The sequence below is a fragment of the Panthera tigris genome, chromosome A1, assembly GCF_018350195.1.
Source record: "Panthera tigris isolate Pti1 chromosome A1, P.tigris_Pti1_mat1.1, whole genome shotgun sequence".
Classification (NCBI taxonomy): Eukaryota; Metazoa; Chordata; class Mammalia; order Carnivora; family Felidae; genus Panthera; species Panthera tigris.
In genome coordinates this window covers 79,141,872-79,162,896 of record NC_056660.1, presented here as the reverse complement: position 1 = coordinate 79,162,896, position 21,025 = coordinate 79,141,872, and the positions used below count along the sequence as shown (strand labels likewise).

Sequence of the window (21,025 nt, the reverse complement as noted above, 5' to 3'; positions counted from 1 at the left end):
TCTACTAAATGCTGTAGTGGTCGTGTGCTGAAAAGTACTTAAGAAAAGTGCTAAATTATACACATCCCACCCAGGACTTCTTAGAACAACTGCAGAAACGAGATTTTACTCAGGAGTGCAAGGAGCTGATTTCTACGTGGTGGTGTTGCAGAGTCGACAGGGTTTTGTGCTGTACTCGAGGACCAACTGTTTGAGGACATGTGGATGTGACTTCTTACCCTTGTCTTACAGGCCTGCCTGGAAGAGCATTCCCAGGGTTCCCAGGGGCCAAAGGAGAGAAAGGTAACATTCGCTACATGCGTACTTCCTTTCCACTCGCCGCTGATGCACGTGGCCCAGGCCGAGTGGGTCGGGCAGTTGCGAGGAAGCAGTGGGCGGCAGTGACAGGATGCTGGGTCTGGGGCACACGCCTTCTCCTGGCCCCTGACAGACCAGCATCTGGTGACGTTGCACTTTTGAAAAAGCAGAGGAAGCGTCACAAGAGAGGCCCGATGACCATTTTTGGCCACGACTCTATTTCCCTCCTTTCTTATTGTTTCTTAATAACTTTGAAATGATCCTGGAAGTTTGGTATTTTATTAGTCACGTCTGGGTGGTATGTTGGGAACTAAACATGGAGGAATTTTGTTCCCTATAAGTTCTTACCTTGAAAACTTCAAAAAATAGCGTATCATCGCATTTCTGTCATTGACATACCGTAAGCTACACGCATTTATAGAGTGCTATTTGATGTCTGTTTTTGATACGGTTTGATATATGTATAATCTGTGAAAACATCACCACACTCAAGATAGTGAACATGCCTGTTACCCCAGAGTTTCCTGGACTGCCTAATCATTTCTGTCCTGCCCTCCCACCCCACCCCCCAACACCATCATCCCTCAACCCCACCCTTTGCTCTGTCTTCTGGTACTGTAGATTAGGTTGCATTTTCTAGAATTTTCTATCAGTAGGATCCTGTTTTATTCTAAGTCTGACTTTATTGGCCCAGCACAATTTGTTTGCAATTCGCGGGTGTTGGAGCTCATGCCAGTAGTTCCCTCCCGTTTCTTGCTGAGTAGTGATCCACGGTGTGGATATAATATTACTCGTGTATTCATTCACCTGTCGATGGAGCAAGCCCTTAATTTAGCAGTGCAGGTGCTCACAGACCCCTCTCAGCCTGTATTCCAATGGCTTTTCGGCAGAACACTTCCTTACAAAGTATGAAGAATGACAGGTGGCTCTCATACTCTAAGCTTACTCTTCCCCGGGTCAGCCATGGTCGGCGTCCCGTGTGTCACTCAATAAAGAGGGGAAAGGGCACCCGGCTCTGGTTTTCCCCTGCCCCTCGCACAGCTCCCTCCTCCTCGACGTACAGGCTTTCTCTTCTCCCCTGTGCTTCCCCACCATCTCAAACTGGTTTTGTTGTCTAGGTTCAAAGGGTGATGTGGGTTTCCCGGGACAAGCTGGGAGTCCAGGAATTCCCGGATCCAAAGGAGAGCAAGGATTCATGGGTCCCCCGGGGCCACAAGGACAGCCGGGCTTACCCGGAGCTCCGGGCCACGCTGTGGAGGGACCTAAAGGAGACCGGGGCGCACAGGGTCAGCCTGGCCTGCCAGGTAAGGGTGTCTCACCGGGGCGAGAGCCGGGACTGAACCAGAAGGCACAAACACACACACGAGTGTAAACGAGATTTAAATACTTAAACCTTCAATTGAACTTTTTTACTTAGTGGTTCACAGCATTTCCTGTAACTTGAAACTGCTTACGCTATTTGGGGACCCTTGTGTTTTGGCCTCCGCTGGAGGCCTGTGTCCTTTCTGTGAAAGAACACGGTAGATGTGACAAGTGATTACAGGTAGACTAGACATTATTGGAAAAGACTGGAGCATGAGAGCCACCCGTGGTGGCTTGGAACATGGTGGCATTCTGGCGTGCCCTGTACCGTGTGAGAAAATACCCCCGCACTGGACGCTCGGGCCAGTGCATTCATACCAACATTTTCTGCCTATTGAGCAGGTTGTCCCTTTGAGGACCTGCTGGGTTTCTGCTGTGCTCACACGGGCTGATCCACTATTGTTGCCCCTGGTTGGGGACAGCTGGGCAGCGGGGATGGCAGCCAAGCCCAAGATACTTGTCCATAAAATCACCCTCTCACCTCAGATTGTCACTTCTGTGTCTCCTGTCAGGGCTTCCGGGACCCATGGGGCCTCCGGGGCTCCCCGGGCTTGATGGACTGAAAGGTGACAAAGGAAACCCAGGCTGGCCGGGGGCTCCCGGTGCTCCAGGACCCAAGGGAGATCCAGGATTCCAGGGCCTGCCTGTGAGTTGTCTGTTTGTCGGTCTTGTGTGTGAATAGGATCACAGCACGGTGTGTGTGTGTGTGTGTGTGTGTGTGTGTGTGTGTGTCCACCTGTCCACGGGTGTCACAGTCCTAAATCCTCTCCAGGACTGGAGAGGGCTCCTGCCCCTTGCTGGTCATCAGCTGTCTTTCCTGACATTGTAGTAGGCTGCTATTCCCATGTTCTTTCTTGTGCAGTTTTACAAGGACTGTGAAAGGGGAATGTCACACAGGATCACCGCTCAGTGCCTGGGTTAAAAATCCTGTTTAGGGACCCCTGGATGGCTCAGTTGGTTGAGCGTCTGACTTCAGCTCAGGTCATGATCTCACAGTCCGTGAGCTTGAGCCCCACGTCGGGCTCTGTGCTGACAGCTCAGAGCCTGGAGCCTGCTTCAGATTCTGGGTCTCCCTCTCTCTCTGCCCCTACCCCGCTCACGCTCTGTCTCTCTCTCTCAAAACTGAATAAACAGCAAAAAATTAAAAAAAATCTGTTTACATGCTTGATGAAGAAAGCAAGCCTCAGTGACAAATACATTCCCTAGTTCTGGTTCCGTCAGTGGCTGTCTGTCTGTTTCCATGTACATGTATAGACGTGTGTGTGTGTGTGTGCGTGTGTGTATACATACTTATATTTGTGTGTGTTTTCGTTAGGACACTTTTTTTTTAAATCTTTATTTTTGAGAGGGAGGGGAAGGGGCAGAGAGAGAGGGAGACACAGAATCTGAAGCAGGCTCCAGGCTCTGAGCTGTCAGCACAGAGCCTGACATGGGGCATGAACGCACAGGTGGTGAGATCATGACCTGGGCCAAAGTCGGACGCTCAACCGACTGAGCCATCCAGGCACCCCTTGTTAGGACACCTTTTTAAACAAGGTAAAGCACAGACACAAATACATGTGAGAAACAGTACAACTTACTATATGTTGAGAAAGGAGCTAGAGAAGGAATTGTTTTGAAATAGCCAGAAAAATGAGAGAATACATTTCCAAACATGAATGTTGCTATATTAGAGAGAAACGTAGAGGTGCCTGGGTGGCTCAGTTGGTTAAGGGTCTGACTCTTGGTTTCTGCTCAGGTCATGATCTCACAGTTCATGAGTTTGAGCCCTGCATCGGGCTCCCCACTGACAGTGCAAGCCTCCTTGGGATTCTCTCTGTCCCTCTGTCTTTGCCCCTGCCCTGCTCGCATGCTCTCTCTCTCTCATAACAAGTAAAAGTAAACTTAAAAATAATCCTCCTTAGTATTCGTTTTTTTCTCTCCACATTTAAAATCACTTTTCAGATAAGATATTAAACTAATTCTAAAGAAATTTCGTTACGCTTGAGTGTCTGGAGGAAAGTTTCCAGAAGGTAGTTTGGTGTTGAAAGATTGACATGTTGCCACGACAGTGTTCAGGAAGTCCCAGATCTGTTCTCGGCCCTGTGCTGTGGGGGAGGGGCAGCAGGTCGCGGGCCTTGCACCTGCTCTGGGAAGTCACCACTCAGATGGGGACAGGGGACAGGGGAGCGAAGCGGCATGTGCCAGTTCCCAGCTTCCTACCGCAGCTGCACACAGGCCCCATTTGTTCACAGAGCCTCTTGGGGAACACTGAGGGGCTGCCCCAGCCTCCCGACTTCCAGGCTACTTGAGAGACTTACGGTGTCCTAGCGACTCCCAGCTGACGCTCTGTGTGTGTGTCTAGGGAATCGGTGGCTCTCCAGGACTCACAGGCTCTAAGGGTGACATAGGACCTCCGGGAGTTCCAGGATTTCAAGGTAAGACAGTAAAGGAGGTGCTGCTTGAAGACAGAACCTGTCCGCTGGCACTTTCACACCGATAGGCCAGCTGGATCACAACGCAAGATCGGGTTTTCTTCGAGTTAAAAATGCCGTGTCTGTGTGGCAGCCTGATTTGTATCATCCTATGAATGGCTGTGTAAAGATGCTCTGATTTTCTTATTAAGAATCAGTTTACAGGGGCGCCTGGGGGGCTCAGTCAGTGAAGCATCCGACTCTGGATCTCGGCTCAGGTCGTGATCTCACAGTTTGTGGGATCGAACCCCACATTGGGCTCAGGGCTGACAGTGCAGAGCCTGCTTGAGATTCTCTCTCTCCCTGTCTCTCGCTCTCAAATAAATAAACTCAAAAAAATTAAGAACAGAGAATCAGTAGATCATTTGTATGTCAAAAGACATCATGGTTTATAACGTATTAAGCCAGCATGTACTGGTTGCCTCCCGGCTCCCAGGCACTGCTCTTTTCCTGCCGAATCAGATACATATGAACGACAGGTGACTAAAACCAGTTCCCAGCTTACAGGGTCTTGGGGTCTGTCTGGGGACATGGGTGACCCAAACTGTGACCCCAGCAGGATCATGTGCCTGTCTGCTTTTTGTGGTCATTTTATGGTTTTGGAACGTTTGCACGTTGGGAAAAATGTGACTTCCAGATTCTAGAGGGGAGAGTGTCATTAAAAAGTTTACATAGCTGACCGGAAGGAATGTTCTTTTCTTCTCTGACAGTTGATTGGAAATATGTTCCCTGCGTGTGTGTGTATGCGTGAACGCGGACGTGCGTGCATGCGCCCGTGCTTGCGTATCGTTGGGGATTCGGGGGTTCTGTGCAGAGACAATGTTCTTCTTTCCTCCAGGTCAGAAAGGCCTCCCCGGCCTGCAGGGAGCTAAGGGCGATCCGGGTGACCAGGGCTTCCCTGGAAGCAAAGGTAGGAGCACGTGCTGGGCTGGTGGGGCCTTGCCGACGGTGTGAACGCGTGGATCAGGGTTTGGTTTTGCCCATGAGAAGCGGCTTGAGTATCATTCGCAAGCAGCTGATTAAGAATTCTTTGGTAGCTTGTCAGGACTGCCGTGTGAGGCTGCCCTAGTCGGCATTTTATTAGCGACGCGTCTTAAAAGTCAAGCTGGTGAATCCAGCCGGGGAGGGTCGACAGACTCAAGACTCGAAGTCCTACAGGCTCTGCTTGGTGTCCTCAGGTTAAGGTGGGGCCTGTGTGAAAGGGGGCTGGGCAGCAAGGAGTTTTGCACAAGAAAGAGTCTTCTGTGGCTTCTGCGCCGTCTGTCCCCCGCATGCGGCGACTCCCGGCCCCCAAGACCGCCTCCCGAGATGGGAGGAAATGGTCTAAGTACGACAGGCATCCAGTTCCAGTTTCTGCTGGTCTGACCACGTTTCTAGGGTTCCATGATTTTTGAAATCATGTTTCGAGAGACAGACTGAGCCAGCAGAGTGCATTAAGAAGTACGATGGGTGGGCACCTGGGTGGCTCAGTCCGTTGGGCGTCCAACTTCGGCTCAGGTCATGATCTCACGGTTCGTGGGTTCGAGCCCCGTGTCGGGCTCTGTGCTGACAGCTCAGAACCTAGAGCCTGCTTCGGATTCTGGGTCTCCCTCTCTCTCTGACCCTCTCCCGCTCACGTTCTGTCTCTCTCTCTCTCAAAAATAAACATTAAAAAAATTAAAAAAAGGTTAGGGGTGTGTCCGACTTCAGCTCAGGTCATGATCTCACAGTCTGTGAATTTGAGCCCCAGCATCAGGCTCTGTACTGACAGCTCAGAGCCTGAAGCCTGCTTCGGATTCTGTGTCCCCCCTCTCTCTCTGCCCCTCCCCCACTCATGCTCTGTCTCTCTCTCTCAAAGATGAATAAATGTTAAAAAAACAATTTAAAAAGTATGATGGGGGAGTGAAAGAAATGGGGACAGTGTGTGGAAGGCAGGACAGGACTGGCGATGTCTGGCTGAAGAAAGCGAGGCCGGGGCTGACTGAGAGCCTCCGCACTCCTTCGCTGCCGCTCATCTTTCGGGAGCTGTCGCGCAGAAGGATGAAGTTTTTGCGTCACTGAGGGATGAAGACTGTGGTTATAATGTCCATAAGGCAGACTTCAGAGAAGCATAAGATGAGACCTAATTGCACATGCTGTAGCTCTCCGGGTCGGGGAGGGATCCCTGGGAGGCATGGAGCCCCACCTGCTGGCCCGCGGTTATCAGGGGCTCTGGGACCCAGCTCCCAGTTTGTAGTAACGACCCCAGCATCGGTCAGTCCCAAGGATTCAGGACTTTATGTTGAACAGTAGCAAGGCGTAGGTACGTGTACGTCTCGTGAAGACCTATTACATGTGTTTTTGATACTGAATGACTTCTGAGAAACGTGTTTGGATTGGGTTTCATGCTTGGATCTGCTCCCACGAATGTTGACAGTGGAATTGACCAGTGGCCCCCCTGATTCCCACAGGCCTCCCTGGGCCCCCAGGCCCCCCAGGGCCCTACGACATCATCAAAGGAGAGCCAGGACTCCCTGGCCCAGAGGGTCCCCCAGGTCTGAAGGGGCTTCCGGGACCACCAGGCCCCAAAGGACAGCAAGGTAAGAAAATAGCAAAGGGGAGGTGTGGGGTCAGAAGGAAATAGGGCAGGGTCTGCTCCTCACCAATGTGTCCCAAGCCAGGGTCTCTGGGTGATGGCCGTACAGGTGTATATTTGAATAGGACTTTCTTGATTTCCTTTAATGGATATCAAAACCTAATGAAGTTTCTGAAGGGAACTCAAAAGCCAGAACAAAATACAGGAGAAGCCAGAGGAACATCCAGGGACCTGTGCTCACTCGGGGAAGACATGGGCCGCAGCACAGAGACCATCTTGTTCAGCTAGAAGACAAGAGGTGGCTGGAGGCATTGATCTGGAACCATGAGAATGGGCCTTGACAGTGGCCTGTGCTCGTGCTTGGGGTCCCCAGACACCCGACCTGGCACTTGCTGCTTAGTTGGGCTGAGCCCTCCCTGTCTTAAGAGCTGCTGGTGAGGGGTGGCTGGACGGTAGAGGGGAAGGAAGACTCTATACTTAGGAGGAGGCATCTGTGAAAATTTCACTTTAAACTACCTGGGAAGAAAGGGCCCACATGGAATCAAAGACCTGTCCACGGGTCTGTCTGTCACGTAAGAATTACTTGGGGTGCGGAAACACGGCCTGGGGAAGATGATTGAGAACACAAAACTGGGTCACAGCCCTCCCTCCCTGCCGCGTCACTGCCTTTCCCAAAGCCAGGTGCCACAAGGTAGCAGTGAGCAGCCAGGTGGTGGGGGGGGGGGGGAGGGGGGGACTGCGTGCGGTCTGGGTTAGACGCTGACTGCGTGCGGTCTGGGTTAGACGGTGGGGCCCGCGCCCTGCGAACGCCAGTTTGGATGCGGCCGGTGCCAACAAGGCTTCACAGGAGGGGCTCCAGGCTGTCTGGGAGAACAGTGTCACTGCTGCTGCCGGCCTTAGGCTACAGAGACATTTCAGAAGGGAGGACAAAGAGGCACCCGCCTGTGCTCCAGGCCTTTGTCACCAGCTCCTTTCACTTTCCCACAGGTGTGACAGGATCCGTGGGCTTGCCTGGACCTCCAGGTGTTCCCGGTTTTGACGGTGCTCCTGGCCAGAAAGGAGAGACGGGACCCTTTGGCCCCCCTGGTAGGTTTGCTGCGGCACCCTGCCCACCACCCGCCCCCCCCCCCGCCACACCCCGCCAGCTGCCCTCTGCCTGCATCTCTGGGTCACACGCTGGAAGTCAGGTGTGCAGACGCCTGCAAAATGGAATTGAAAACATCGCCTGCAAGGTTTCCGAGGAAGTCTGTGTGTGTGTGTGTGTGTGTGTGTGTGTGTGTGTGTGTGTGTGTGTGTTAAGAGCAAATAAGCTCATCCAGAAGAGGTAAAGTTGTCATTTTTTCCGTGTGGAGAGACAGATGTTGATCTAAGCCAGTGATTTCCAGATGTTGTTAGAAGATGGCCAGCAGCGACGGCCTGGGGCTTCCTGTGGTGGGGGTGGGGAGCAGGCTGCAGCCACAGAAATTGTGTATCAGCAGTGGACAGGAGGGGTGGATGACGATGCCGGTGGTGGCCGAGAGGCCACCATCCGGCATGAAATGCAGTCGGTGTGCTGCCCAAGGAAGCGGACACTCCGCTGTCCCATGTTGACTGAGATGGTAAAGGCTGAGGCCTCCACTGGAAAGGCGGCGGGGGGGGGGTCCGGGTGGGGGGGGGGGGCCCAGCCCAGCAGGAGGCCAGCCAGCAGCGTTGCAGACAGCGTAGCTACCGAGGGGATGGGGAAGGACGCGCTGTCACTACCCTGTGTCCTTGCGCGGTGCTGGGCTGCCGTGGCAGGAAGCCACCTTTTAAAAGGAGTTTTTTTTCTAGTAATTCTGTGGTCCTTCCTCCTTGGAGGAGCCCCCAAATGTTGTCTGAATGACACATTCCCTCATATATTCCTTTTCACATATTGTGTTTATATTGGACTCCATTTTCTGAGCGTTTGCTTGGCACCGAGCACCGTGTTTCTCAAGCATCGTGGGGGGGTCCGTGCAAAGGGAAAGAAAGGGGGGCAGCGTGGAGGCGGGTTATCCCAGGGCACCTGTCTGCACCCGGGGAAGCTCACTCCTCTCTGTCTTCCAGGTCCAAGAGGGTTTCCAGGCCCACCAGGTCCCGACGGGTTGCCAGGATCCATGGGTCCCCCAGGCACCCCATCTGTTGATCATGGGTTCCTGGTGACCCGGCACAGTCAGACCACGGATGACCCGCAGTGTCCTCCTGGGACCAAAATTCTTTACCACGGGTACTCCCTGCTCTACGTGCAAGGCAACGAGCGGGCGCACGGCCAGGACTTGGGTGAGACCTCGGGGACGCGTGCATTCATCCAACACAGACTCGTGGCGTGCCTAGGCCGGCAGAGCTGTCCCTGGCCCCGCATGTCAGGGCGCCACAGAGACGTCGTTAGCGAGAAGAGGGCCTGGTTCCGCTTCCCTCCCCCCTCACACGACCAACCACCAGCTCAACAGCTGCCTCATTAGCACAGGGAAGTGTCAAGGCTGAGTCTCTGAAAGCTTTTAAATTGATAAAACTTTTGATCTGGTCTTCAAACTATCAAGTAGGTCAAGATTTCCGGAATACATGCTTCACAGCTAGTGTCGGTCTTCTTAAAATAGGGCAGCTTTACAGGTGCTCTGGCTAAAACCCGAGCGTGCGCCCCTGTCCTGAGTCTCTCTGCAGGCTCCAAGCCCCACCCCCGGTGAGTCTCCATGGGACCGCTGTCCATTGGCTGTCATTTCTCTCGTCCACACCGGACGTCCTTCACCAAGTTAGTGCAGTGTCACACACGTTAACCTTTATGGAGGTTGGAAAGAACAAGCCGCCTGTAAGGAGAATCTGCATTTTCGGCAAGATAGTCATTGAAGACATTGTTCAGGGTTACTGTCCGCTGGATCAGGAGCCACGTGATAAATTTCCTTTGGAATTCAGTTTTTTTTTTTTTAATTTTTTAGTGGTTATTTATTTTTGAGAGAGAGTGTGTGAGCAGGGCAGGAGCAGAGAGAGAGGGAGACACAGAATCCGAAGCAGGCTCCAGGCTCCGAGCTGTCAGCACAGAGCCCAACACGGGGCTTGAACTCATGAGCAGTGAGATCATGACCTGAACCAAAGTCGGACGTTTAACCGACCGAGCCACCCGGGCACCCGTTTAAAAAAAATTTTTTTTTTAATGTTTATTTAGTTTTGAGAGAGAGAGAACATGAGTGGGGTCAGGGCAGAGAGAGAGGGAGACAGAATCCGTAGCAACTTTGGGGTTCAGTTTTATAAAAGATTTTTCTCTACTGATAAACTGGTGTGTTTCCCTTAATCAAAATATCCTACATAATTCTTTATAGGGTTTCTTCTGCCTTGAATCACTTTAAATTTAAGTTAATGCTCATTTACAACCATACTTGCCTGTGTGGTGTATTTACCTCCTTTCTGCCTGTAATTGAAAGCAGTTTTATTTCCACCTTAATGGTTGTGTTGTGTGGAGGCAGACTGATCACAGAGCCGGCACTTGAACCTGTGTCTCCCTGTGGCTGTAGGCACGGCTGGGAGCTGCCTGCGCAAGTTCAGCACGATGCCCTTCCTGTTCTGTAACATCAACAACGTGTGCAACTTCGCCTCCCGAAATGACTACTCCTACTGGCTGTCCACCCCTGAGCCCATGCCCATGTCTATGGCGCCCATCGCCGGCGACAATATCAGACCGTTCATTAGCAGGTGAGTCGGGCATTTGTAGGAGCAGATGTATATAATCGAAGAAGAAAAACTGCTTGTAGTCTAGGCAGAGGTTGTTGCTTCGTTTTTTTTCCCCAAAGCTTTTGACCTGTTGCCAGCTTATTGTTTATGATATCAGAGTTTTGTAATAGAGATCAGACATAAAATCATTTGGTATAAAAGTTATTCTCTCTCTTTTTTTTTTTTAAGTTTGTTTAGAGAACGGGCGGAGGCAGAGAGAGGGATGGGGAGAGTCTCTTAAGCAGAGAGAGAGTCTCTCTGTGCTATGAGCACAGAGCCTGATGCAGGGATTGAACTCATGAACTGTGAGACTATGACCTGAGCCCAAATCAAGAGTCGGACGCTTAACTGACTGACCCCTGCCCAGGTGTCCCAAGCTGTCCTCTTTCAGAATTACAGTGTGATGCCTTCGAGAGGCAATGCCCAGCTTTGGGGCAGAATTCCTATTCTGTGTGACTCACTGGGGTGGTCTGGTCGCCCTTTTCCCCATGAAGCAACATCCCTGGAGTCCCCAGCAGGCCTGAGAGCAGCATTCTAAACTTTGTTTTCTTAAATAATTATCTCCCCGAGGAGCCTTTTAATATTTTTTTCTTCTGAATCGCCCACCGCTTTGAAATTTAAAAATTTTGTTGTTATTTTAATTGTAGTAAAATAGACATAAAATCAATCATCTTAACCATTTCTTTTTAAACATTTTTTTTTGGGGGCGCCTGGGTGGCTCAGTCGGTTGAACGTCTGACTTCGGCTCAGGTCACAATCTCGCGGTATGCGAGTTCCAGCCCTGCATCGGGCTCTGTGCTGACTGCTCAGAGCCTGGAGCCTGTTTCAGATTCTGTGTCTCCCTCTCTCTCTGACCCTCCCCCATTCATGCTCTGTCTCTCTCTGTCTCAAAAATAAAATAAAAACGTAAAAAAAAAAAATTAAAAAAATTTTTTAATGTTTATTTATTTTTGAGAGAGAGAGAGGGAGACACAGAATCTGAAGCAGGCTCCAGGCTCTGAGCTGTCAGCACAGAGCCCAACACGGGGCTCGAACCCACAAACCCTGAAATCATGACCTAAGCCAAAGTCTGGTGCTTAATCGACTGAGCCACCCAGGCGCCCCATCATCTTAACCATTTCTAAGTGCAGAGTTCAGTGGTATTTAATGCAGGAGCTCAAATATGGGTGTGAAGTGTCTCTATGAAACTAATACCGCAGACATTCTGTATATCTGTGCTTTATACACAAAAAGATTATACAGATTTGTTGTATACATAAAAATGTATACCTATCGAGATTTTTTGTACTCCCCACCCCCCCACTAACTTTTGTTTCCTTAGGGTGAATTCCCACTGGCAATTCATGTGTTTGACCAAGCAGCTTGCCAAATGAAGTGCTTTCCACACTAATTAATGTCTGGAGCATGTTTTCAAGTCCCCCAGAGTCTGCCTGATAGGAACTAATACGGGAAATTGGAATTAGTATGACTGAGAAGTGCATGGAGGTCCTATTTTTGTCTCATTCCTTCTAGTTAAAAGCTGATTCCTTAGCTGTACTCAGAACTAATAGAAAAGTGACAAAGGTATGAATTCATGTGACCAAGAAGCCGTTCTGTAGTTTTACTCGTTAACACACTAAGGTAATAAAGGATGAACAGAATAACAAGGCAGGACAAGTTTGCTTCAGGGAGGTGAGAGTGGGGACTAACTTGAGCCTTTCTACACTCCCTTTAAAGAACCAGGCAGCTTTTGACTATGAAGAAGGGTAAGGCAGGGTCCTGTGGTCAGTGGGAAGAGGGAGCAGGAAGTAAGCGCTGGAACCAGTGCTGGGAGCCCCAGGCCGTGGGGATTTGGGGGAGGATTTCGGGTTCTGGTACCTGTCTCTGGCTCTGCGGTCCTGGCAGATCAGTCTTATTCAGAGACCTGTACCACACGGGACCCCAGGATGGAAGGGCTGGGAGGTGCCCTAATATTAAAATACAAAAACTGTAGATTGACTTACATTAAACTATCTCCTGATAGCTTTTTTGGGTTTGGGTTGTTTTTGTTTTTGTTTTTGTTTTTTTTGTTTTTTTTTTTTGAGCTGTAAGAAACTTACTTTATGGGTCTTAAAATGGGAAAAAGGTTCTTCACACTTCCGGGCGGCACCTTTCAAAACAGACAGTCGTTTACACATGTCAGCGAGTGCCTGTGACTTTCGCTGTTGAGGCTTTCCACGCTCAGGACCATGTGGGCTGTACTGGAAGGAAAACTAACCACCTTTGTATTTTTGTTCAGCTTCCCTTGGACAACAGGTAGAAAACGATTATTCATGTTTGTTTGCTATTTTACCTCCTTGATAAAACTGACCTTTGACCTCCATTTGCTTGAGGGAAGGGGCTGTGGCATGCGTTTGTGATGTTCCCAAATCACCCTGGGTCTCAGATTTGTTTTCCCCTGTGGCCCCCTCACTTTCAGAAAGACCCCCCCCCCCACCCTGACAGCATGCTTTGGTGCCCTAGCCCTGTACATTTCAGCCCCTGGCATCTCTGTTACCTGACCCCCAGAGGCTCAGCATGCAGGGACTTTATCAGTCATGTCCTGGAGCTGATCCTGAAACCTGCCCCCCCCACCCCCACCCCAGCCTGCTGTCTCACGTTCCCTTTGGAACAGTGCTTCCATTCTGGTCTCTGAGCCCACAAGTTTCCATGGTTACTTTCACCCCGTGGTTGTGTGAAGTCTTGGGCCTTTCGGGTTATTCTGGGGAGGTCCTAAAGCTTAACCTTTCGGAAGAGTTAATAACACAGAATCCTTCCGTTTAAGCAGAAAAGCTGGCAACTTTTCTGCCTTCATCCTGAGAACAGGGCAGACATTTCTGGCTTCGTGTCGACTTGAGTTATCGCACGCTACTGATTGTTTAATTGTTCTGGCGGAAGGGCCACTGTTAGGAGAGCAGGGCTGCTGCGCCCCAGTTCTGGCTCTGACACGCTCTCTGTGGCCTCAGCCTTTGCCGGAATAACCCGGGGGATTCAACCGTCTGAATTTCAAGGGGCTGTCCAGCTCTTCCCGTCTGTGACCCTGTTCCCTTATCCATCTGATGGGGCTGCGTCAGGATGACCTTCTCGACGAGCCCCCCTCCCAAACCCTGAGCCCAGAGAGAGCCTGACATCAAATGCCGTCCGTCTGCCATGCTCTATTTCTGCTTTCCGTGTCAGGCAGACAGATGGTAGCAGATGTACAGGCCAATTTCAGTAACTGTTGTTTAACCGAGGCTTTTAATTCATCTGCATTTGCGTGAATAAAATAGAAAGCTGTGCGCACGCACGCACACACGTCCACGGAAAATCGAATGACTAATTTAGGCCTCTGCCCACTTCTCATCCATTTTCATGCAAATGTTCCGGCATAACTAGGTGTAATTATTAACACCATTTGTAGTCATTCGTCAGCATTGCTAATACTCTGTTCATTTTGTGACTTGAATGTAATTATTTTACTGCTAGTGCTTAATTCTTTTTTCTTGTACAAAATGGTGCCCTGCCATCGAAGGGTTCCCTGAGTTGAGCGGGTCTGACTCAGAAGATTGTGCATTGTTTTCATTTGTTCCTGGGTACGGTCCCAGTGGCCAAGTGTCTGGCATCCCAGCTCGGGAAGCTCCTGTCCTAGAGAGGGTTCTTTGGGGGTCACTCGCACTGCAGTGTCCCGCTGTCCATCCCCGCCTGGAACAGACAGGGTCTCGCCACCGGTCTATTGGCATTGAGTCTGGAGTAAGTCTGAGGCAGGCTCACGTGGACATCCAGCCTCCGATGCATTATTTGTTAGTTCCTCTACGTCACTACATGTATTTCTTAGATCGAAGATGATTCTTAGCTGAAAACAAAGTGCTGAGTTCTGGAAGCTGTAGCACTTGCATTTCACCAACTCTTTCTTCTTAAGTGTTAATTGTGTTTGCTAAAGTCCACGCTCATTGTTGAAAGTTTGGAAAACACTGGAATGCGCAAAGGAGAGAATGAAAGTCAGTGGTCCCTCGGCCCCTCCACCAAAGCAGATGGTTAAACAGCAAGTGTTGGGTGTCTTGGGGATTTATTATTCTAGTACTGAGGTGGGCGTATCAAATCAGTGAGAGTCAGCTGTGGGCGTGTCAGCCGTGTTGTAAGCATGTGGTTGGGTCAGAAAGCGGGAGTGGAGAGGAGGTGTGACAGCACAGGAGAAGAGAACAAACAGGTTTCATCCTGTGCTGTGCTGTCCCTGTCCCTGTCCGTGCTCAGGGTCCCTGCTCTGTACCTTCCAGGTGTGCGGTGTGCGAGGCTCCGGCCATGGTGATGGCCGTGCACAGCCAGACCATCCAGATTCCGCAGTGCCCCAGCGGCTGGTCCTCCCTCTGGATTGGCTATTCCTTCGTGATGGTGAGCATTTGGGGAAACTCCCTGCACCCCTGAAGAGCCTCCCGCTAACACCACCACCACCCCCATGCTCCCACCCTCAGTTGGCTGGCTCGTGCCGGACAGGCCTCTCCTCCCTTGCTGGGCCGCCCAGTTCAAAGCATCCCCAGGGGCCTGGCCTGCTCCACTGTGGATGGCAGCTGTTCCTGCACCCGGCCGGAGCCTACCTCCTGCCTCCCGAGGGGCTGCTCCAGAACTAGGTGGCAGGGACACCAGGAGAAGGTTTCCGGGAGTCAGAGAGTCTCCCCAGGAGGAGAGGAGACAGGTGCCCATTCAGGCAGCTCATGCAAGCCTGAAGCAGTGGTGTGCATCGGGCAGAGGCAGCAGGGGCGCTGGCCAGTGTCTGGGAGCGTGAGGACACTCTCCTGCCACTCAGCTGTCCCAGACACCAGGTCCCCGATGTGCCCACCCCTGAAATACCAGTTAACACAGGAAATATGGCACCTGCTTGTGATCCCATGGTGGCTGGTTACTTTATTTTATTGCCTCAGTTTAAAGAAGTGATTGCATGTATGAAGGCTCTGAACCGGTCAGGTCAGGTTGTACCGGGTAAGCCACACAGTAAGGGCCCTGCACGGAAACCTTCTGGCTCACCACTAAGCCCCGCCCCTCCTCAGTCTCAGGTATGGCCGCCTGGACGTTTTGACCCCCAGATGATCTCTAGCCTATTGTGTATTGACTGGGAAAGTGGCTTCATAACTATTTTCTTCTGCTGCAGTGATCCCAAGTGCAGAAGGTGCCAGAAAAGCACTTTTAAAGCACTTGTGTCTGTATTCACGTTTGGTTGTGAGATTTCCTGGGTTGATGATGCTTCAGGTAGACTCTTCAACAGGACCAGAGAATTTGCAGCCACCCAGAAAGTTAGTTGCTTTGATGATTCTAAATACTGCATGGTAACTACTTGATTGGGAAAGCCAAAAAGTTAAAACTACAGTGTAGAGAAGTCAAGACACCAGCAGTGATGAGACAGATTGAATGTTTTGCCTGTAGAATCATAAGAAATACTCAGCAGAACCTCATGATAACACAAGTAGCCCCTGGCCCAAGGAGTAAAGAGCCTCAGGAAAGCCTTTTGTCCTACGAAGATGTGAAACAATGATTGCCCATAATTTCCCTAAATCAAGAGCAAACTAAAGTAATGGTGTCCCAGGGAACAAGTTCTCCATCACTTCCCAGGCTTAAGGGGCGTTGTGGGGAGGTGGAGGGGCTCTGGCCCCACAGTCTGGAGACCCCTGTTCTTGTCTCAGCTTGGCCTCAAAACTGGGACCATTGTCGAATCCAAAATGTTCTAGCGTCATCCAGTCCTCATCTGGGAATGGAGGGCATTAGCTTTGTCTTCAAAGGGCCCTGAAATTCTCACGTCTGAAATAATAGTCATGGTGGATTTTGGAATGTCTTATCTCATTTGGGGTCATTTATCTTATGGCCCTGGTTTCTGAGCACAGGTAGATCCTACTTGAACCCATTAGACTAAAGTGCATTTTAAGTTACAGTAGTGGTTACTTTTTTTTCTTCTTATTTAAATGATCTCTCTTTTTAAAGGCAAGTAATGGGTGATTGTTCCTTACCTTATAAAAGGATACATAGCATCCAATGCAGCAAATTCAGGATTTTAATTATCCTCCAGGATGTTGATTAGAAAGCTTGATTTCGCATGTATGGGTTCCAACATCATTTACACATTTTGGCTGTTTCTTCTGTCCCAAGTTAGAGGAGGTGTCAAGTGTTTCAAAAATAATAACTAGGACAGCATTTCTCTAAGTGCTGATGAAGCCGGACTGGCCACGCCAAGTTAGGGGGCGGCGGCGGCCCCGCTGGGTCCTGTACTGCCCCGTGCCACTCGTGGAGCCCGGACCAGCTTGCAGGCCATCAGAAGTGCAGGCACTGGGGTGTTCTGGGGATCTGACCCACGGCTCACACGTGGTTTGCTCCGCAGCACACCAGTGCTGGTGCCGAAGGTTCTGGCCAAGCCCTGGCATCCCCCGGGTCCTGTCTGGAAGAGTTCAGGAGCGCGCCATTCATCGAGTGCCACGGACGTGGGACTTGCAATTACTACGCGAACGCGTACAGCTTTTGGCTTGCCACGATCGAGAGAAGCGAGATGTTCAAGTAAGTCTGGGCGGCCCTCTCTGCTGGGGCAGGGCCTTCTCTGCTGTTGGGGTAGGGCCTGTCTGCTGGGGCGGGGCCTCTCTGGTGTTGGGGCAGGGCCTCTGCTGGGGCGGGGCCTCTCTGCTTTTGGGGCGGGGCCCTCTGTTCTGCTGGGGCGGGGCCTCCCTGCTGTAGGGGCAGGGCCTCTGCTGGGGCGGGGCCTCTCTGCTGCTCAGCCGCCTTTGGGGCTTTCAGTCTTGGTCTTCTGGATGGTTATAAAACTGATTAGGAATGTGTGTTCCACAGGAGGTAATGAATATTCGATTCTGTTCTGTGTGGACAGATAACCGGGTCAGACTTCAAAGGCAGATCTCAAGTTATGGGTTCAGTTCTTCCATTTTTGTAGGTGGCGCCACTACAGTGTAGTTAAAGCAACTGGAGTCTTTAAACAGAGCATTTAAAAATATTTGGGGCACCTGGGTGGCTCAGTCAGCTTCTGACTCTTGATTTCTGCTCAGGTCATGGTCTCACAGTTCGTGGGATCGAGCTTTGCGTGGGGCTCAGGGCTCTGACAGCTCAGAGCCTGCTTGGCAATCTCTCTCTCTCTTTCTCTCCCCCGACCCCTGCTCCTGCCGTCTGTCTCTGCTGCTCCCCTGCTTGCACACACACACACACTCTCTCAAAATAAATAAATTAAACATTTTTAAAAATTCAAAAAATAAAAATATTGCACATTTAACATCGGTGAGAGAGGAAAGGGCAGTATTTGCCTTCTAGCAGTTGTAGTGCTGACTCCAGTGTATGTACAGGGTGAGTTCTGAGGGACGAAGCAAGACTTTATTAAACCCATGCAAATAAACATGAATTTTGGCACAAGTGCAGCTGAAATTGATAGGGAGGACCTTACCTTTCTTTTCTGCTAGCACCACTTCACCTTTATGACAGCTGTCCCAAATGGCTGCTGACCTTGCTGAAGTCAGTGTGGGGCCTGCACGGTGGGGATGGAGGGGAGCACATGATGGTCCTCTGTCCTTTGGCAGCACTGGCCCCATCCCCTGCTGGGGCAGACACAGAGGCTGATGGAGCCCCAATGCTTACTGTTCCTTCCCGAAATAAGTGCTGCTAGCCCCTGGGGACAAGCCTTTCTGCCTTTACCTTTTCAGAGAGAATTTTCTGGAACTCTCTTGTGAGCCCCTCGCTTCCTGGGCTTAGATCATAAAAGACAGAGCAACACACTCTCTGTTTGTAATTCTTTAAGCACCAAAAAAGTACCAGGGACCTAATTCATAGCGTACATGAAACCCTGCAGGCATTTGGAAGCTTGACATCAACTCTCCGGATAAAGCTTAACCATTATCCAAGTGCTGAGCACTCGGCAGGTGTATCAGGTTCTCGGGCTTCCATTATAGGGTTAATAGAACAGCAGCCTGGTACGATGAACTAAAACAAAATTAGATAAGATCCTATTAATTTAAATAATTAGTTTGGGGGCAATATGGTTTTCATAGAAGTTGCTTAGAAGCAGCCTTAATTTGAGGACAAGTTACTTGTTTTCTGTGGCTACCTTTTTAATAGAATTTGGTTAGTGCCAACTTCGGTTCTGACTTCACCCCACTAACGGTCAACTTAAGACAGAATTCCTAGGATCAAAGAGCATTTGGGACACTAACTGTCTTCCCCTCTGGCCTCCAGTCCGACCACCTGCATAGAAATCTGGCAAAAGCTTATGAAAGTATTTCAAGGTCTGGTTAATTGTTCCAGATTCATTGCTCATCACACCCTTCAACCAATGTTTAATGAGCTCTCCCTCTGTGTGTGAAGGGTCACAGAGAAGAGCACCTTCCTCCCTGGGAGGAGCGAGTGGTCTAGTCAAGGAGAAAGGCTGGAGTGGGAAAGTCACAGTCCAAGGAGGCTGTGCGGTAACCTGGGAGTGGCTCAGACTTTAGAGCCCAACAGGCTCGGGATGGCTGTGGCTGTGCCCTCACCTGGGCGTGCAATTGGGCCTCCACCAGCCTCACGGCTGCGCATGGGGGTGAACGTGCTGTCGTGCACGGCCCCTGTCCCTCCCCGCACTGTGAGGGCGGGTGACACCCAGTGCGGTGCCCACTAGGTCAGGACGAGCAGTGGTCGCTGCTTGTCATGGGCTGGGCCCACCCCCTTCATCCGGCCCCTCGGGAGAGGGGGGAGCTCCAGGAAAGGCGGGGGCTGCTGAGGGGCTCGCCTGCCTCGTGGAGCAGCGGCGCTGATGGCTGGTTTCTGGGTTGCCTTGTAGGAAGCCCACGCCGTCCACCTTGAAGGCGGGGGAGCTGCGCACACACGTCAGCCGTTGCCAAGTCTGTATGAGAAGAACATAATGAAACCCGGCCCTCAGCTAACGTACAACATGGTGCTACTCCCTCCTCTCCCCCTTCTCTTGTTAACAGCAACGAACCCTAGAAATATATCCTGTGTACCTCACTGTCCAGTATGAAAGCCGTAAAGTGCCTTATAGGAATTTGCCTAACTAGCACACCCCGCTTCGGTGGCCTCTACTCGCTGAAGGAGAAACAAAGAGCATGATAAGCTGTCATAGTGACGCACCAAATGGCACTTTTGATGAAATAAAAATGTAAGTCTGTTCTTGAAGCCAATGCACTGATGCGTGAAGTACGAACTCCATCAGAAAACCAAAGGGTGCTAGCAGGTGCGCGGGGCCTTCCGTTGTGTCTGAACGCCTGTGTCCACTCTTGTGTTGGGACAGGTGCATTCCCTCCCCCCGGATGGGATGTTTGTTTACGTCACCGTCAAGCTGTTTCCAAGCGCAGGTCCCTGGGCCCGTACACGAGTGGGTCCCGAGAGAACAGTGTTCCGGGCCTGCTGATGGAATGGCTCAGCCGCCGAATCTTCCAACCCCCAGACGTAAATGTAGGTCTTTCTGCTCTGTGTGGTACTATGCAGCTGCTTGTGCAGAAATCACAAATTTCCTGTGGAATAAAGATGGTCCAAAAGTAGGCGGAAATTAAATATATATATTATTTTAGTAATTTATATAGATGTCAGCGATTAGGTCAAAGGTTTGTTTCATTTCCACTGTTAAAATAAAGCTTACGTAGTTTCTTCCTTGAAAAGACTGTGTTGTCCTTTCACATAGATTTTTAAACACCCGGGTGTTGAATGTGACACGTCCCGTTTTCGTTGTTCACCTCCAAACCAAAACGCGTGTATCGCCAAAGCCAAACCCAGGTCCACGAGCGCGGCGTCTGCTCCAGTGAAACATGTACTCTGAGCTTATTGTTTGTATTCTGTATTAAATGTCTTCAGGGTTTTAAACACTAATCACAACCGAATGACCTGACTTCAGAACCAGCAAAACCGTAAAAGGCCTTCGTTTACTTCGTATTCGTCGTTCTGCGGCCTGGTGTGCAAAACAGCTCATTTGAACCCTAGTATCAGTATTCCCCCCGTGTAAGTGCCTCTGGGTGGCTTGCTCGCTCCGGCGAGCTGCGTGCAGACGTCAGCAGGGAGCGGACGGATCACAGGAGAGCAGGATTGACCACTGGCAATGACCTTGCACTGTCAATGCGAGGCAATGACCTTGCGCCAAAAGTCTCCAACACGGTTTTAAGACTACTAAGGCCTTTTATGTAATTTCTTTACATGTGTATTTCTTACAAATTCAAATTTGTAATAAAACTATTTGTATAAAAATTAAGCTTTTATTAATTTGTTGCTAGTATTGCCACAGAAACATTAAAAGTTACTGCACCGGCCACTAATAAATTTGTAAGCGCTGCATGCCTTAGATCATTTTTATTTTGCAGTTATTCCAAATGAGAGCCAGACTGGGTGTGATTTACAGAAATTGCTACAAAGAAAAAACCGATTGATCTTCTTCACCTTTCCTCCCTCCCTCCCTTCTGTCCATCCATTCATCCACCCACCCATCCATGCACTCATTGTATGTGTACCAAGGATTTGCCACTCTTCAAATCCCAGTTAGATACAAGATAAACAGATAAACAGATATGAACAACATACATTTCCAGCCACTAAAAGTAAGATTCGGTAGGGATTAGCACCGAGATTGTGGTTATGCAACGATAGGTGCATAAGTCTTACTTAAAGTTGGAAAGAAGATGCCAGATTCTTTAAACTTGGTTAAAACATGATCCCTGAAAATGAGTCTGACCCT

At 50.3% G+C, this 21,025-nt stretch overlaps 1 protein-coding gene across 1 annotated transcript in view; it reads left to right on the top strand.

Moving 5' to 3' along the window:
• COL4A1 (collagen type IV alpha 1 chain) overlaps positions 1–20,628 on the top strand; it is a 153,859-nt gene extending 133,231 nt beyond the window's left edge. Inside the window, exons 41-52 of the mRNA XM_042980109.1 lie at positions 232–282; positions 1,416–1,601; positions 2,172–2,305; positions 4,004–4,076; positions 4,951–5,022; positions 6,542–6,670; positions 7,654–7,752; positions 8,731–8,943; positions 10,170–10,347; positions 14,616–14,730; positions 16,703–16,875; positions 19,127–20,628. Of these exons, the coding sequence (XP_042836043.1) occupies positions 232–282; positions 1,416–1,601; positions 2,172–2,305; positions 4,004–4,076; positions 4,951–5,022; positions 6,542–6,670; positions 7,654–7,752; positions 8,731–8,943; positions 10,170–10,347; positions 14,616–14,730; positions 16,703–16,875; positions 19,127–19,208 (1,505 nt within the window). The 3' untranslated portion in view covers positions 19,209–20,628. The remainder of the gene's footprint in view (positions 1–231; positions 283–1,415; positions 1,602–2,171; positions 2,306–4,003; positions 4,077–4,950; positions 5,023–6,541; positions 6,671–7,653; positions 7,753–8,730; positions 8,944–10,169; positions 10,348–14,615; positions 14,731–16,702; positions 16,876–19,126) is intronic.
• The last annotated feature ends 397 nt before the right edge of the window (positions 20,629–21,025 follow it).